This window comes from Anabrus simplex, chromosome 7, assembly GCF_040414725.1.
Source record: "Anabrus simplex isolate iqAnaSimp1 chromosome 7, ASM4041472v1, whole genome shotgun sequence".
NCBI classification, from domain to species: Eukaryota; Metazoa; Arthropoda; class Insecta; order Orthoptera; family Tettigoniidae; genus Anabrus; species Anabrus simplex.
The window spans coordinates 174,634,139-174,650,776 of NC_090271.1; the positions used below are offsets into that span (position 1 = coordinate 174,634,139).

Here is a 16,638-nt window from a genome sequence, read left to right on the forward strand (position 1 = left end):
GTTGCAATATCTCGGGATGTAACTGACCTATTGTGATGAAACAAACGCCATAACTTATGTGATTTTTCATATTAACGATTGCTTACGAAATAATACAGCGTGTCCATTTTAAAAAATGTAAGTTGATGTTGAAAATACTATTCTCCTACGTTTTAGACTGGCTCATAGTATTTACTTTAATTAGCCCCTTCCCTGCCTTCATGCCTGTGAAAGTCATTTTTCAATATCTCTTGTTGTTCCAGATATATCTGCGGTGAAAGGTTTAAGTGGGCCACCCTGTATTTAGTGATTCATTTCATGGCTGATGATGACATATATGTCGAAACCAGTCCCCAAGTTGAATAAAAGGTATTTGTGACATAAACATGTACCTAATTAGTATTGAAAAGGTTGAACCTAATAGATATCTTATTGTTCTCAGTTCAATACGGACACATTAATGTTCATATCTTTAAATAGATACTGTCCAAGCGGTATAACGCACCAATCCTGACATATGCTGCAGGAACATGCATATTTACCCAATCACAAAAGTCAGGAATTCTACTGAAGTACAAAGAATTCAAAATAAGACATTACCATCTGTATTTATCTCATGTTTCTTCCCTTTCCCTCTATTTATTTTTCTTGTTCTACACTTCTCACATCAGAAAGAGATGTTCCGATGGCCCCTCAATGAGAATTAAAGCCTGCCCTCTTGATGAAGCTGGAAAGCAGAAACTAGCTCATCGGAGCCTAGGAGAAGATAAATGCAGAAAACTGGGATGGATGAAATCTACCTCAAGACAACAGTGTTTGAAGATGTGGAGATTGTTCTTATTCTTTTTTTGTTTTCATCTTGTCCTTGTCTCCTCTTTCTACTGCTTCCCCTTCCCACACTGATTTGTCACTGGGTTCCTTTTCATGTGCTTATATCTCCCTACAGGACTTCATTTGACACTTGTTTGATCCTTTACAATACTTACATAACCACTTTGTTTTTTTACAATCTGCTTTACAAGATATAGGGCCTAAACTTCATATTATCAGTCTTGAATTTATTATTTTTTTCTTTTTGCAAGTTGCGTTACGTCGCACCGACACAGATAGGTCTTATGGCAACGATGAGACAGGAAAGGGCTAGGACTGGGAAGGAAGCAACCGTGGCCTTGATTAAGGTACAGTTCCAGCATTTGCCTGGTGTGAAAATGGGAAACCACGGAAAACTATCTTCAGGGCTGCCGACAGTGGGGTTCGAACCCACTATCTCCCGAATACTAGAAACTGAGAGTTACAATAATTGAAAATCTTCCACCTTTTTGATACTTTTTATTTGCTTTTTAGCAAATTATTAATTGAATGGATGAAAACCATAACAGTATAAGTAGTATTTTGGTCATTCAGAGAAAAGGGCATTTAAACATCTTAACACTTGTATATAGCATGCTATTTGTAGTTATACCACCCATCACTAGAGCGCAGAATATTACTGCTATCACTTGTATCTCTTTGCTGGTGAAAGGATACATCCTCCCGGAGTTACATCCTGTACTTAACTCATCTTTTTTAAATGTCACTTATACCGTTATGGTTTTCATCCATTCAATTATAAACAGTACATGTTTCGATCTCACTTGATAACATCTTCAGCTGTTGTTAAGCTTAGGTGAAACGCTAAGTTACTGAATACATTATTTTCAGGTACATTGTTCCTCTTAAAGACTAATTTGAATATAAAATTAAATTAAAATGATGTTAAAACAATGTGAGGGTTAATGGGTTGATGAAATGAGACAGGATGAATACATAGTTAGTCTGCTTAAAAACTACAGTGGTTGATCATATTATTAGGGCCACTAGGTAAAAATTGAAGAATTTATGTTTGGATCATTATTCTTTTCTAAGTGTTTACTTATTGCTTATTTTTATGGTTGGATATTATTAATTACACATTTCCATAGTTAAATTCAACAATCAGCTCTACATTAAGAAGCCTAATAATGAAAACTCTGGTCAAGAATTGAGAGAGTCGCCAATTATGTTACAGTTGCTTGCTGACTGTTGTTGGAGTAACACACGTGATTTATTGTAGATTTGTTTCCTTGCATCTCTTGTGCGTATTTTGCTCTTTAAGTGATACAGTGAAGTGACAAGAGTAGAATACAGTTAATTATAGTTCAATATATACTTAAAAATACGGGTATTTAGAAAACAAACATGGGGAAAGCTAAAGACCTTTCACCTAGTAAAATTTCGGAAATAAAAACACTTTTAAAGAATACTGATTATTCTCATAGAAAAATAGCGTCTATCACTTCTGTTTCAAAGTCAACAGTGGACAGAATTAAGAAAATACTTGACCAAGGCACGAATTTGTCACCTAAACGGGTGGGTAAATGTGGCCGCAAAAGAATCACTCCTCCACGAGCAGAGCACCTGTTAAGAAATATCGTCATTAAACATAGAAAAGCTTCAATGAAAGTCATTACAACAAAGATTCAACAAGCGGGGATCAACGTATCTACAATGACAGCTCGTCGGAGGATCAAAGAGCTGGGTTTCGCTTGTCATCGTCCAGCAAAGAAACCATCACTGACACCAACCATGATGAAGAAGCGACTATTATAGGCAAAACAACATCGAAATTGGACTGCTGATGAATGGAAAAGGGTAAGCTGGTTACAAAAAATTGTAATTTGTTTACTTCCTCCCTGTTATGCTCAACCGCACTTGGCGTAAACAGGTTTTAATACAAAACTACATTTTTTTTCCAGGTTTGCTTCTCGGATGAGTCATCAATACATATCCTTGATGACAGATCTGTATTTGTGAGGAGGCGCAAGGGTGAGAAATACAATAGTGACTGCATTGTCAAGACCGTTAAATGCCATGGTGTGGTCCGTCATCAGTAGTAATGGAACCGGCCGCCTGTATATTGTCGAAGGAACCATGAACCAACACCAGTACATTAAGGTTCTGGAGAAACGGCTACTTCCACAAGTTCGTGAATGGTTCCCAGATGGCAAATTTGTGTTTATGCATGACTCTGCACCTTGTCACAAGGCTAAAACTGTGACAAAGTTCCTTCTGGACAACAAAGTGAAGGTTCTGGACTGGCCTGGCAATTCTCCTGACCTCAACCCGATCGAGAACCTTTGGGGGCTAATGAAGAGGAAAATTTGTGCTCATAATGTCACGAATAAGATCCAGCTGATCGAAAGACTAATCAATGTGTGGGATCATGATGATGAAATTAAAAAAGCTGCCTCAGATGCATTTGTAGTATGCCAGATAGAGTCGAAGTGGTAATTGCTGCGAAGGGAGGTGTTACAAGATATTAGATTTTCCTAGTTTCCTTAGTTTTTCATTATTTTTATTAATATTTCAAATGTAAAATTGTGTAATATATTTGTCAAAAGTCCATTTTAGATTAATTAAATGTATATCAGTGAAGTTTAATTGTGTATGTCTTATCAAGTTTGAAAAATACAATTTTCACCTAGTGGCCCTAATAATATGATCAACCACTATTGATTAGAATAGCTGTTAAAAGTTTCTACTCTGTTGCACTAAAAATATCTATTTGTCTTCCAGTTAAAAGGTTTTTTGAAAAATGAATGGCTTCTTGACGCTGTTCTTATTACTGCTGAATGCTCATTTCATTCACCCCTTCCAGGTAGGCTGTTATTTATTCTGAGCTTGCTTAATGTGCCCTAAATTGAGTCTAATGCGGAACTTTGAAGCTGATTGCCGGTCACTTTTTGAGCAGGGAGCTTCGTCTTAATTTCTTAATGTTGTTAGACTTCAAACGTTCCCCCTCCGGGGTCACGGTAGAATTAAAGTCTAACAACATTAAGAAATTAAGACAAAGCTCCCTTCTCAAAAAGTGACCGGCAATCAGCTTCAAGTTCCGCATTAGACTCAATTTAGGGCACATTAAGCAAGCTCAAAATAAATAACAGCCTACCTGGAAGGGGTGAATGAAATGAGCATTCAGCAGTAATAAGAACAGTGTCAAGAAGCCATTCATTTTTCAAAAAACCTTTTAACTGGAAGACAAATAGATATTTTTAGTGCAACAGAGTTGAAACTTTTAACAGCTATTCTAATCAATAGATACAGTTTTTAAGCAGACTAACTATGTATTCATCCTGTCTCATTTCATCAACCCATTAACCCTCACATTGTTTTAACATCATTTTAATTTAATTTTATATACAAATTAGTCTTTAAGAGGAACAATGTACCTGAAAATAATGTGTTCAGTAACTTAGCGATTCACCTAAGCTTAACAACAGCTGAAGATATTCTCAAGTGAGAACGAAACATGTACTGTTTATAATTAATAATTTGCTAAAAAGCAAATAAAAAGTATCATAAAGGTGGAAGATTTTCAATTATTGTAACTCTCTGTGATTAGAATTTGATACGGAAAATGAAGCTGATTACTTGCAATACTGGATACTGGCCGCACTTAAGCGACTACAGCTATCGAGAGCTGTACATATAGGTCTAATGGTGAGGATGGGATAGGAAAGGGCTAGGAGCAAGAAGGAGGCTGACAGTGGGATTCAAACCCTAGTAGGAAATATTTTTCTTTCCAAAAAAGACTCAATATTTCTGATCTGTGGGCATATAAATGTTGAAGCCAAAATGCCAGTTGTCATAACCTAGTTATAACCTGATTTGAACTACTGTCAACGTGCAATGTCCTGTACTCTCGGACAACTTTAGTTCTGTATCTTGGGACACTGCTCCAGTATATGACCTAAAGTACAATACTTGACATGTCTTATCCCTTGACACCAGAAATCAACTTATTTCTGCTTTATCATTACTTAACTGCCCTTCTAGATGCCACAGAGTAAAGTAGGAGTGAAAAGGAAGAAATGTTAGCCTGAAGGTATTCTAAGATCAGCAGAACTGAAGCTTAAAAGGGGACTGACTGTGAGGTAGGCAGCTTAAGAGCTTAAAGTTGCTAAACCAACTCTGGCACATTACATTTAGGAGCATAAATCATCAGGTGCAGAGCATTTTTGCTACAACCCTAAAAATGATGTTCACAATGTTCACCATGTTATTTTCAGAACAGGAAAACGAACTGCTGAAAGGTCTACTTGAAAGAAGCATCAATGGTGCATTACAGCTCAACTCTGAAACAATTCCACTGCCTTGCTCTTGATTTTGCTCGAGCAAACAAGAAAGAATGTCCTAAGAAGTGGGAAAGGGATGGAATGGTAGGAAAGAATTGGTATTACGGTATGAATACATGAGGAGGAAAAAAGATTCCCTTGCACCATGAAAACCAGAGCCTAGCCTTACAAGATCAAATGGTTTTAACCAGCATGATGTGAATACATTCTTCAAGAATTTTTTTTTCACAAGTTGCTTTATGTCGCACCGACACAGATAGGTCTTATGGCGATGATGGGACAGGAAAAGGGCTAGTAGTGAGAAGGATGCGGCCGTGGCCTTAATTAAGGTACAGCCCCAGCATTTGCCTGGTGTGAAAATGGGAAACCACGGAAAACCATATTCAAGGCTGCCGACGGTGGGGTTCAAACCCACTATCTTCCGAATATTGGATAGTGGCCACACTTAAGCAACTGCAGCTATCGATCTCGGTTCTTCAGGAAATTGAAGGATCTTTAAACGGGAGAATTTTGCACCAGACTGAGTGTTCAACCCAAATGAAACTGGTGTTTCCACGGTATACAATCCAGGAAATAGCACTGCAGCCAGAGGTGCAAAGCAGGTGAGTCACATGACATCTTGGGAATGTGGAGTCAGCATCTCTCTACTACCTGCTGTGAATGCAATAGGAAAAGAGTATCCTTCCTGCACTTGTCTTTCCCAGAGTTCACTTCAAAAATGAGATTCAAAAAAAAGTTGCCCCACTTGGGATTGTTGGCATGACCTATGTAACCAGACGGTCCACAGTTGAGAATTTTGTAAAATACGAAGGTCGATCAAATATAAACAGGACTTTTGTTCCTGAATATCAACAGTTGGTACGACTGGCCCAGCGCTTCTGCTATGCTTAGGCGGGACCGTTAGGAGTGGGGAGAGTATGCTGTTAAATATTCCCCACCGTTTCAACAGTAACGCTAACGATGTCGGAGCAAAAGGTGCACTCCTCCACTGCGCAACGCATAATTATAAAATTTCTTGCTCGTGAAGGAGTTACAGTGGCAGAAATTTGCCAGAGATTGACTGCCCAGTTCGGTGATCAAATATTGTCAAGGACGCGTGTGTCTGCCTAGCATAAAAAGTTCAAGGAAGCACGACAACGTGTGGAAAATCAGCAACGCGATTGCCGTCATCGGACCAGCATTACAGACAAAAACATTTGTACGGTTAAAGACATTATTGACGATGATCAACAGGCGAGAATATCAGAAATTGCAGAACAAGTCGGAATCAGTTATGGGAGCTGTCAAGCAATCATCACAAACGACCTACAGTTCCGTAAAGTGTGTTCCAAATGGATCCCTCGTCTTTTGACCGAAAATCTGAAGTTGAGATGTTTGGAGGTCTGTCAGAGGCTTACAGCAAGGTTTGCGGAAGAAGGTGATGCATTTTTTAATCGAGTCGTCACCTGCGACGAAACATGGGTCCACCATTACACTCTCTAATCCAAAGCAAGCCAGTAAGGAGTGGCAGAGGAAAGGGGAGGCAGCACCAGTGAAAGCCAAGACTCGACTATCATCTGGCAAGGTTCTTGCAACCATTTTTTTCGATCAGCAAATCATTTTGCTGATTGACTTTTTGCATGAGCAACGCACAATCAATGCTGCTTACCACTGCCAGCTGTTGAATAAGGCAAGGGTTGCATATCGCCGCAAGAGAAGAGATCAACCGATTCGACAGTCATCCTCCTCCACGACAATGTGCGGCCCCATACTGCAGCTCTAACTGTCTCCAAGCTACAGGAAATGCACTGGACTACATTTGATCATCCTCCTTACAGCCCAGACTTATCGGCCTGTGATTTCCATTTGTTCGGACCACGTAAAGAGGCTCTAAGAGGGCAACAATTTGAAGAAGACGAGAGTATGGAAGATTTTGTGCGCAACTGGCTGGTGACACAACCCTGTTCCTTTTTCGATGAGAGCATCAAAAAGCTCCCATACGCTTGGACAAATGCATTTCCAAAGCAGGAAACTATGTGGAAAAATAAACTGTAATTGCCTTGTCTTTTTTCAATAAATGAATTTAAATAAAAAATAAAATCCTGTTTACACTTGTTCCCCCCTTGTACCAGTACATAATCATCAATTGCAATGCCAACTCAAACCTGGGAAATTCTTATAATTTTTTACAATCACAAAATTCATGTTTCTCTTGAAGGTCTCAAACTAGCTACAGACTCTGGAATAGTGCTTCTGACTTTCTCTTCACACACTAGTCTTAAGCTACAACCTCCAGACACAATTGCGCTCGGACCATTGATGAAATTTTACAAAATGGCTTGTGGTAAGTGGATGTGAAGGACAGATGAGCATCTATGATGTTGCAAAATGTGTGGGGAAAGTTTATCCCCTTGCATTCACCCAGCAAAATAGTGTATCCAATTTCAAGGTGTCAGGGATTTGGCCTATTTTTAAAAACATTTTCACTGAGGATGAATTTTTAAGCTTTGATGTAACAAATCGTCCACCACAATACTACGAGGAAGAAAGTTTAAATTCCAGAAATGATCAGAAACCACAGCCATCTAAAAGTGGAGAACGTCTACTAGCACAAACTAGCTACACAAATAAGACCCTTACTGAAGACTGCTCCTAGAGGTGTGAAACTCAGAAGATTCAGAATTCTCACCAACACTCCTGAGATATTACAGGTAGGGCTTACCTAGAAGAGGAAGAATGCAGAAAATCTGGTAAAAACGAATAACCTCAAAAGGCATTCAGAAAGTCTTTGTTCAAATCGAGGAATGTAAAAGACAACACCAGCAGCTCTTCTGATGAAGATTGTGAATCTTTACCCTGCAGTGACTTTCTTGAAGACATTGACTATTGACTTCAGTATTGTAGAATATAAGAATTATCTTAAACATTATTTGCAAATTATTACATACTACATGTGGCTGCCCCATGGAACAGTTCCATCCATACCTTGGAGCAAGTGTCATGTGTATAAAAAACATCAAGAAATTATATTAGGTAGTATTCTTCTGCCAATTACACATGATAGAATAACAGTTCATACAGTGGTGAAACTTCTCACAGTGACCAGTGTTTTGTATCAAAATGTCACCACAACGGTCCAAAAATAATTGTCCCAAGATAGTCATGTACAAACCTTCCCCTTATTCAGTAAAATTCTATACGGATGACAATTTATTTAACTGGCCACAGGTTTCATTTACTTTCTCTCCGAAAGTTGAAGGTTAAAGTATCTGTTTAAACTTTATACTCAGTTTGTCCTAAAAGATAAAACATTCTGACAGCATACACCATGTGTGCGTCAAAGATGACAAACACGTAAGAAGCAAAGAAATACCCCCAATAATACCTGGTAATGCTACAGCATTAATATTCTTAGTCGGGATTTATAATGCATGCAACATGGACTGCCTGAAGACTACGCATTAGAGAATTATACTGTATTAACCTTCAAAACTGTTCCCTGAAGGCGACAGAGAGTGAAAAAAGACCAAATTAAAATATGTGTCTTCAAATACACCAGCAAAAATATTTTGTGAACAAGGCACACTTCAAAATGCATCCCAGAACAAAGTAAAATTATCAAAGAGCTTGTAGAGCGTAATACCAATAGTATCCAGTAAAAGGTTGACACCAGCTTCACTTGCATATACATCTATCCATTTTAAATTGCATTAATTGCATTAATTACTTGAAAGCACTTAGTTTAAATCTATATATATATAAACTATACAATGGATATGGATCAATCAGCTTTGTATAAATGCACACTACGTTGGACATCCTGGCAACGATAACCAACTGTTTAAGCTAAAGCATCTACAGTACAATCAAATACAGTAGAGAGTCTTTACTGTATTTGGTATTTGGTACAATCAAGTTGACACACGTTGTTTTGCGGAGGTTTGGTTTTTTATTGAGCGATAGCCGACGGATGATCTTTGATCTCTTTGATCTGATGTCAGGTCTCGTCAGTCAGATGCTAATGCTCATACACGTTGAATGCGGAGATAGCATTACATTTTGTGACATTGATATTATTTGTAATTTCACCTTTTGTTGTTTATATCCGGTTTAAGTTAATATCTGTTGTTTTAAATTTTGTGCAAATATGGCATTACGTGACAAAACAAAGTACAAATTATCCAAGTGTGTTCTTGAAATGAAGGTTAGTGAAGAAGTTTTATTCATATATAATAAATGTCGCGAGCTCGATAAATTGAAATCAGTATGAGTGAGTGAATACCTTGCTGAAGAGAAATGTTAATGAAGTCGGTGCTTGGAATACTGTTTGCACCCACGACCACACCACGGTGTCGGAAAAGTGTCACAAGACGACGAATATTTAAAGTTGTAAATCATTGAGTGATATCCTGCATTTCATCTAACCAATGATAGTGATAACTGTGTATGGGGTTTAAAACCCTGAAATTTTCATGCAAATTGTAAGCACTAGGCATGCAGCTGAGTGCCTTGTCTTGTTTTATATACACTGAGATCATGAAAGTTTTCTAAAGGTTAAGGATAAAGAATTAAAATATAACCTAGGAGATTACAAAGTGTTCTTATCAGGTTTTCAAAGGGGAAGATAATTTGGTGGCAGTTCCATACCCAGTTTGGATGTTGGAATCATAGAAAAAAATGTTTAACATCACCTTAAGTGATTGGACATTAAAAATTTTCCAGCTAACTCATTCCTGGTTGCCAGCTTTTTGCCCGAGTGTGCTAAGTTGCATTCATCAGTTAGTAAATAGCACACCTACCAAGACGCATGGCTAGTGCATACCGCGGAGGCCAAAGAGAATGAATGGCGGAGGCCACTGCATAGGCTACTTGGAGCCACTGGCTTTGTATCATTGCCAAAAATTGATGTCTGCCTGACCATCAGATGATATAAGTTAGACGTCGATTCACTATGTCCAATAATGGACCAACTGTATTGGTATTATAAATTTACTCATTCGGGACAAATATTTCAGGTTCTCTATGGGAATTGACATCTATATCATCACCTTAAGTAGCAGAGAGGAGAGATCTTTCCTCAGAGACCAACCTGCCAGCCCCAAAAGTCTTACTTATCCTAGTAGAAGTAAAACTGAGACAGCTTCCAACTACAGATTGCCCCCATTTTTATTTTTTTTCCTGATTGGCAGCTGTGATGAAAGCAGTATTCATATTGTTTCCAATACAGCTCACATGATGTGTGACCATAGTGTTACCACCTTCAGTGAAAATAAGGACACGACAGAATTTCAACCAAACATGGCGTTGACCATTAAAGTGTGCGCTGGATAACCTTACTTTATCTCACTTTGTAATTTTTGTCACATTAAGCTGGACTCCAGAGGATGCTAGAAAGCCTGTTGTCTGCTTCATGGCCTTAACCTGGGGTTTATGCACCCAGAACCTCGGCCCAATGGATTTGACACTAACTGGACCTAACCTATCTAGACAGATGGTCTTGTCCAGATCAATATTTTGTAACTAACCTATGTATAATGCCGACATTGGATCTGTAACAAATACTGAACAAACAGGTATCGAAGTTTTACTCATAGTTTCTGTTAGACAGGTGAATGAACAAATGATGTATTAATCAACCAGTCAGTCATTAAGGATTTGCATTTAGGAGCTGTCACCTAGGTGCCAGATTCCCTATCAATTGTTTACCTAGCTTTTTATTAAATATTTTCAAAGAACTTTGAAATTTATTGAACATTTCCCTTATTTATGCATAATTTGGTACAAGGCATAGAATCTCAAGGATAATTTAATAAAACCACCTATTCGATACTTTCCACATTTAATGCGGTTTGAATCTACATTAATTTATGTAGAACCGGGCTGAGTGACTCAGACGGTTGAGGCGTTGGCCTTCTGACCCCAACTTGGCAGGTTCGATCCTGGCTCAGTCCGGTGGTATTTGTCAGCCTCGTGTCGGCAGATTTACTGACACGTAAAAGAACTCTTGCGGGACTAAATTCTGGCACCTCGGCGTCTCCGAAAACCGTAAAAGAGTAGTTAGTGGGACGTAAAGCAAATAACATTAAATTATTAATTTACTGTATGCAGACTTACCAGGTCAGGTACATGTTTCAACCTTTATTTGGGCATCTTCAGCCTGTAGACAACCTTTAGGTCAAGGTTTGGGACCTTTTTAATCATATAATATATGAATTAATAATCTCTTAAGACTAACGTGCCAGGATAATAATTTTTTAAATGTGAACAAAACATAACTGTGGGTAACAAATTAATGATGTTTTAACACAACGGGAATGATATTCATACAAGACTGTATCAAGTGTCTAGGATGTTCCTTCTCAATTAAGCAGCAACCTAAAACTAAGAAACAGCCTAAGATTGTACTCTTTACAATTCCTTGTCGTTACATAAAACCCAAAGTCAAGACTCTTACAGTTTCATTCACAACGTTCTTGACCAGTCTATATATAACAATCGGTTTTAAATCTCCACTAGTGTTTAATAACACATCTCAACATTAGTTACGCCAAGAACATGAAATATGTGGGTCAAATAAGCCAGTATCAATATCCTCTTTTCTCAAGACTTAAGTTATGTTAGAGGAAGAAGATCCATTGTAGTTTTGAACATATTTTTAAGTTAAATAGAATAGGACTGACAAGTTTTAACTGTGTAAAAACACCGTTAATTTAAATTTATATTTTCATTCACAACTATCATGATCAGCCTACATATAACAATCAGTTCTAAATCTCCACTTGTGATTGACAACACATTCTGACATTAGTTACGGTAAGTCAAGAACATGAAATGATATAGGTGGGTCAAATGAACCCTGGTATGTAATATCCTCTTTACCCAAGACTTATGCTAGAGGAAGAAGATCCATTTTAGTTTTGGACATATTTTTAAGTTAGATACAATAGGACCGACAAGTTTTAATTGTGTTAAAACGCCCTTAATTTATGTTACCCACAATTATGTTTTGTTCACATTTTTAAAATTATTATCCTGGCATGTTAGTCTTAAGAGATTATTAACGTTCATATAATATACTATATATGGTTAAAAAGGTCCCAAACCTTGACCTAAAGGTTGTCTACAGGCTAAAGCTGCCCAAATAATGGATGAAACATGTACCTGACCGGATAAGTCTACATAAATTAATGTAGATTCAAACCACATTAAACGTGGAAAGTATTAATAGGTGGTTTTATTAAATTATCCTTGAGATTCTATGCCTAGCGTCATCTTCAATACGGAATAATGAGGGTTGTTACTTGTAATTTGGTACATGTTTCATTTTGTTTTGAAGACCACCTCAGCCGTAGCATCTCAGTAAAATATCTAATTAAAATACTGTAATGTCACTGACCAATGACTTAATACTAATGAGTGATATGTCCTTTTAAGGATCTTAAAAACATTTTTGTCTGTACAAACAGCTTTGTTTAGTTCTGTTCTACCACTTTCTTGGAATAATTTTAAAATTACATGTTAAAAAGAACATTATAATATAATCCTCGTTTATAGAAATGTTAAGGGAAGTTTGGTTTAGCTTCAGTGTACTGATTAAAAATTGAAAGTTGAGCTGTAGCTTCAGAGGTGGGAGAAAAATGGAACCTTGTCAGCTCTTATTCAATCAGCAGGAGAGCACTGAAACTTTCAAATTGAAAAAATTCAATGACAAGGTCTCGAAAGAAAGAAAATATCTTGGTGGGTTTGAAGTTTCAAAAGTAAGATGTGTTTTTTGCTGAAAGATATGGATTTTATTATGTTCCTCCCTATGGCTAGTTTTCTTCAGAGCTTAGCTCTGGTTTGTTCCTCACTACACGACTGCATGTATTGTACTTGTGTTTCCTCTTGCCTAGCGGGACCTGACTGGGGTGAGGTGGAAAAGCTCTGTTGGTAGGGGAAGGGGAACTGTTCCGTAGCTTGCATTTGGGAGATAGTGGGTACGAACCTCACTGTCGGCAGCCCTGAAGATGGTTTTCCATGGTTTCCCATTTTCACACCAGGCAAATGCTGGGGCTGTACCTAAATGAAGGCCATGGCCGCTACCTTCCTAATCCCCCACCCTTCCGTCGCCGAAAACCTTTGATGTGTTAGTGCGACGTTAAACAAATAGCAAAAAATTAAAAAGATGTTCCGCCTGTATGTAGATTGGAAGGGAAGGTTGTTTGCTTCTATGGAGGTAACTTTAAACTGTTGATTTTCCATGATGTTAAAAATGACTGTATTTGTTCACATAATGGATTCTTAATTTCTCATATATCATCCATATTATTATTCCTATCGTAAACTTGGTTCAAGCCTATATAGATATTTTCGTATATAATCGTCAGACTCCCTTTACTTAATTTTTCTAGTATGTTTAAGTCTCGGTTTATATTAGTTTTCTTCAGAGCTTAGCTCTGGTTTGTTCCTCACTACACGACTGCATGTATTGTACTTGTGTTTCCTCTTGCCTAGCGGGACCTGACTGGGGTGAGGTGGAAAAGTTCTGTTAGTAGAGGAACGGGAACTGTTCCGTAGCTTGCATTTGGGAGATAGTGGGTACGAACCCCACTCCCATATGTAGGCCCTACACTCATAGCAGAATATTTTCTATGTCTATTACCATTAACATGTTCTTGATATCTAGTATGAAAATTCCTTTCCGTTTGTCTGACATACAGTACGTAATATGCATTGATCACTCTTGAGTTTATATACTGTATTCCTGAACCTAAGTAATCTTCTTTGTTATGATTTACACTATTGTGGTTATAAAACACAAACAACCATTATTATTACTGGTTGTGAACAAAACTTGTGTTTTTTTTAAACAATTTCATCATTTCTAATTTTTATTTTGTGATCATTTAAGAAAAGGCTAGGAAAACAACAAATAGGAAATCTGCCACCTGGGCAACTGCCCTAAATGCAGATCAGTAGTGTTTGAATTAAATGCAGTTTTGAAAATTAGCTAGAAGAGGTAAGAATATTTTCCTAAATGATCAATGCAAAGAAGTTGAAAAAAATAACAGAATGGCGAAGATAAGAGATCTCTACGCGAAAATTAGGGACATAAAAGAAAATTCCACGCAAAAATTGGAATGGTAAAGATCTAACAGAAGCAGAGGACATTAAGGAAGGATGGATTGGAATATGTAGAAGATCCGTATATTATTGATAATGAAGTTCATGTGCCCTTAGAACCAGAACCAGATATTTTAGAAAGTAAAGTCAAATGGGCCCTAGAGAATACTGCTAAAAACAAAGCAAGTGAACATGATGGAATTCCAGTAGAAATGTCCCAAGTAATTGGAAATAATGCAGTGAAAGTTTTGCATTCCACATGTCAGCAAATATGGAAAACCCAACAGTGGCCAAAAGCCTGGACAAGTTCAGTATTCACCCCAATTCTAAAGAATGCTCAAATCACCGAACAATTGCACTTATGTGACATGCTAGCAAAGTCATGCTTAAAATCTTACAAAATAGACTTCGCCAGTATGTAGATCGAGAGCTACCTGAAGAACAAGCTGGATTTCGTAAAGGAAGAGGGACCAGTGATCAAATCGCCAACATCCGATGGATAATGGAGAAAGCAAGAGAATTCCAGAAAGATGTGTATCTCTGCTTTATTGATTATGCTAAAGCCTTTGACTGTGTCGATCATAATGAATTATGGAAAGTACTAAAACACATGGGATTACCAGATCATATCACTTAACTCATATGGAACTTATACTCTGACCAAGAAGCTACGGTGAGAACCATATTATATGATCGGGCGAGTTGGCCGTGCGGTTAGAAGCGCACGGCTGTGAGCTTGCATCCAGGAGATAGTGGGTTCGAATCCCACTGTCGGCAGCCCTGAAGATGGTTTTCGGTGGTTTCCCATTTTCACACGAGGCAAATCCTGGGTCTGTACCTTAATTATGGCCACGGCCGCTTCTTTCCAACTCCTAGGCCTTTCCTGTCTCATCGTCGCCTTAAGACCTATCTGTGTTGGTGTGACGTAAAGCCATTAGCAAAAAGAAAAAAAGAAAAACCACCATATATGGAACAACTAAATGGGTCAAGATTCAGAAAGGAGTACGGGAAGGCTGTAAATTGTCACCTTACCTTTTCAATGTGTATGCGAAACACATTATGAGGAATGTGGGGTTAGATGAAGAAGAAAGAGGAATCAAAATAGCTGGGTTATATATAAACATCCTGAGATATGCAGATGATACTATCGTGATGGCAGAAAATTGAAGAAGACTTAAAAACCCTCTTACTGAAAGTGAAATAAGAAAGTGGACTAATGTTGAATGTCATGTTTAATGAGCATTAGTGAGTTTGTTTGTTTATTTATTTATTTTATTTTATTTTATTTTACTTGTCCAGGATATCAATTTTACATAGACCTACATAGTCAAATACAGAAATCTGTGTAAATATACAAACTACATTATTAGACGGATTGTGAGGACAAAAATTCAGCAGTCTTGATGACCTTATCATTAGCAGAAATTAGATCATTCATGCTGCAATTTTCAGGCATGTTTCTGCAGATCAAACAGATATTGAGGGTCGTGTATATCACCACACTCGCAATCCTCATCTTCAGTGATGTATCCCCATTTCTTCAGATTTATCTTGCATCAGGACACTCCATTTCTCAGCCTATTTAACGTCTTCCATGTAGCATACAGCAAATGATAGCCCACCGTAGGTACACCTTAACATTCTCCCAATGCTCTTCAGGTAATGAATCTCGGCACAGTTGGAGTCTGTGTTTACTAGGTGGTGATGTAATTGCCATCGTTGACTGCAAGAAGCTCTTTCTTGATCTTAGCCTTGGAAGCTGTTATTTGTGTCTGTACAGGGGATGTCTGGGATCAGATTCCTGCCTGTTCTCCATTTCTGCAGCTGTTCTTCTCCGAATATCAGGTGGTGCTGTTCCCATGATTTGATATATTTTATGGATAGGAGTTGGCATCAGACATTCTGTCACGATGCGTCAAGTCTCATTCAAAGCTACATCAATCTAACATGTGCAGAATTCCGCCAAACTGATGCCGAGTAATCTGCTGCTGAGAAGATCAATGCCAAGGCAGACAAACAGAGTACATTTGGCTCTGCACACCAGGTGGTGCCTGTTAGTTTATGAATGATGTTATTTCTAGTAGATACTTTCAGCTTCATCTCATTGCAGTGAGTTTTGAATGTGAGGGAGTGATCCAACTTTATTCCTATAGATATTTTGGAGTATCACAGTGAGACAGTTGTTGTCCCCACCATGTTATGTTAAACTTCCTTCTGGTTTCCCTATTTCTCAAATGAAATGCACATACCTGTCTTTTCTGGATTGGGCTTCAAATGATTATTATCATAATATTTGGCCAGGTTTTCAAGTGCTGTCATCGGGTTCATCTCCACCTCCTCAAAAGTTCTGCCTCAGACAACAGTAGCTCTATTGTCTGCATAAATGAATGCTCTTGTCCCAGGGTTAATCAGTTTGTCGTTTGTA

General features: G+C 37.9%; 2 protein-coding genes across 5 annotated transcripts in view; one reads left to right on the top strand and one right to left on the bottom strand.

The window, feature by feature from the left end:
• The window catches only part of LOC136877431 (putative ATP-dependent RNA helicase TDRD12), an 821,384-nt gene extending 812,676 nt beyond the window's left edge, over positions 1-8,708 (bottom strand). The window contains exon 1 of one of the 3 annotated variants that reach the window (XM_067151463.2): positions 8,596-8,708. The gene's annotated coding sequence lies outside the window, so the exon portion shown is untranslated. Of the gene's footprint in view, positions 1-8,283; positions 8,424-8,496 lie in introns of those variants that run through there. The other 2 variants (XM_067151464.2, XM_067151462.2) reach the window with 2 other exon arrangements.
• A 307-nt stretch (positions 8,709-9,015) lies between these two features.
• Mpp6 (M-phase phosphoprotein 6) overlaps positions 9,016-16,638 on the top strand; it is a 53,010-nt gene continuing 45,387 nt past the window's right edge. The window contains exon 1 of one of the 2 annotated variants that reach the window (XM_068228643.1): positions 9,016-9,315. In XM_068228643.1, coding sequence (XP_068084744.1) covers positions 9,259-9,315 — 57 coding nt within the window. In that variant the 5' untranslated portion in view covers positions 9,016-9,258. The remainder of the gene's footprint in view (positions 9,316-16,638) is intronic. The other variant, XM_067151470.2, reaches the window with a different exon arrangement.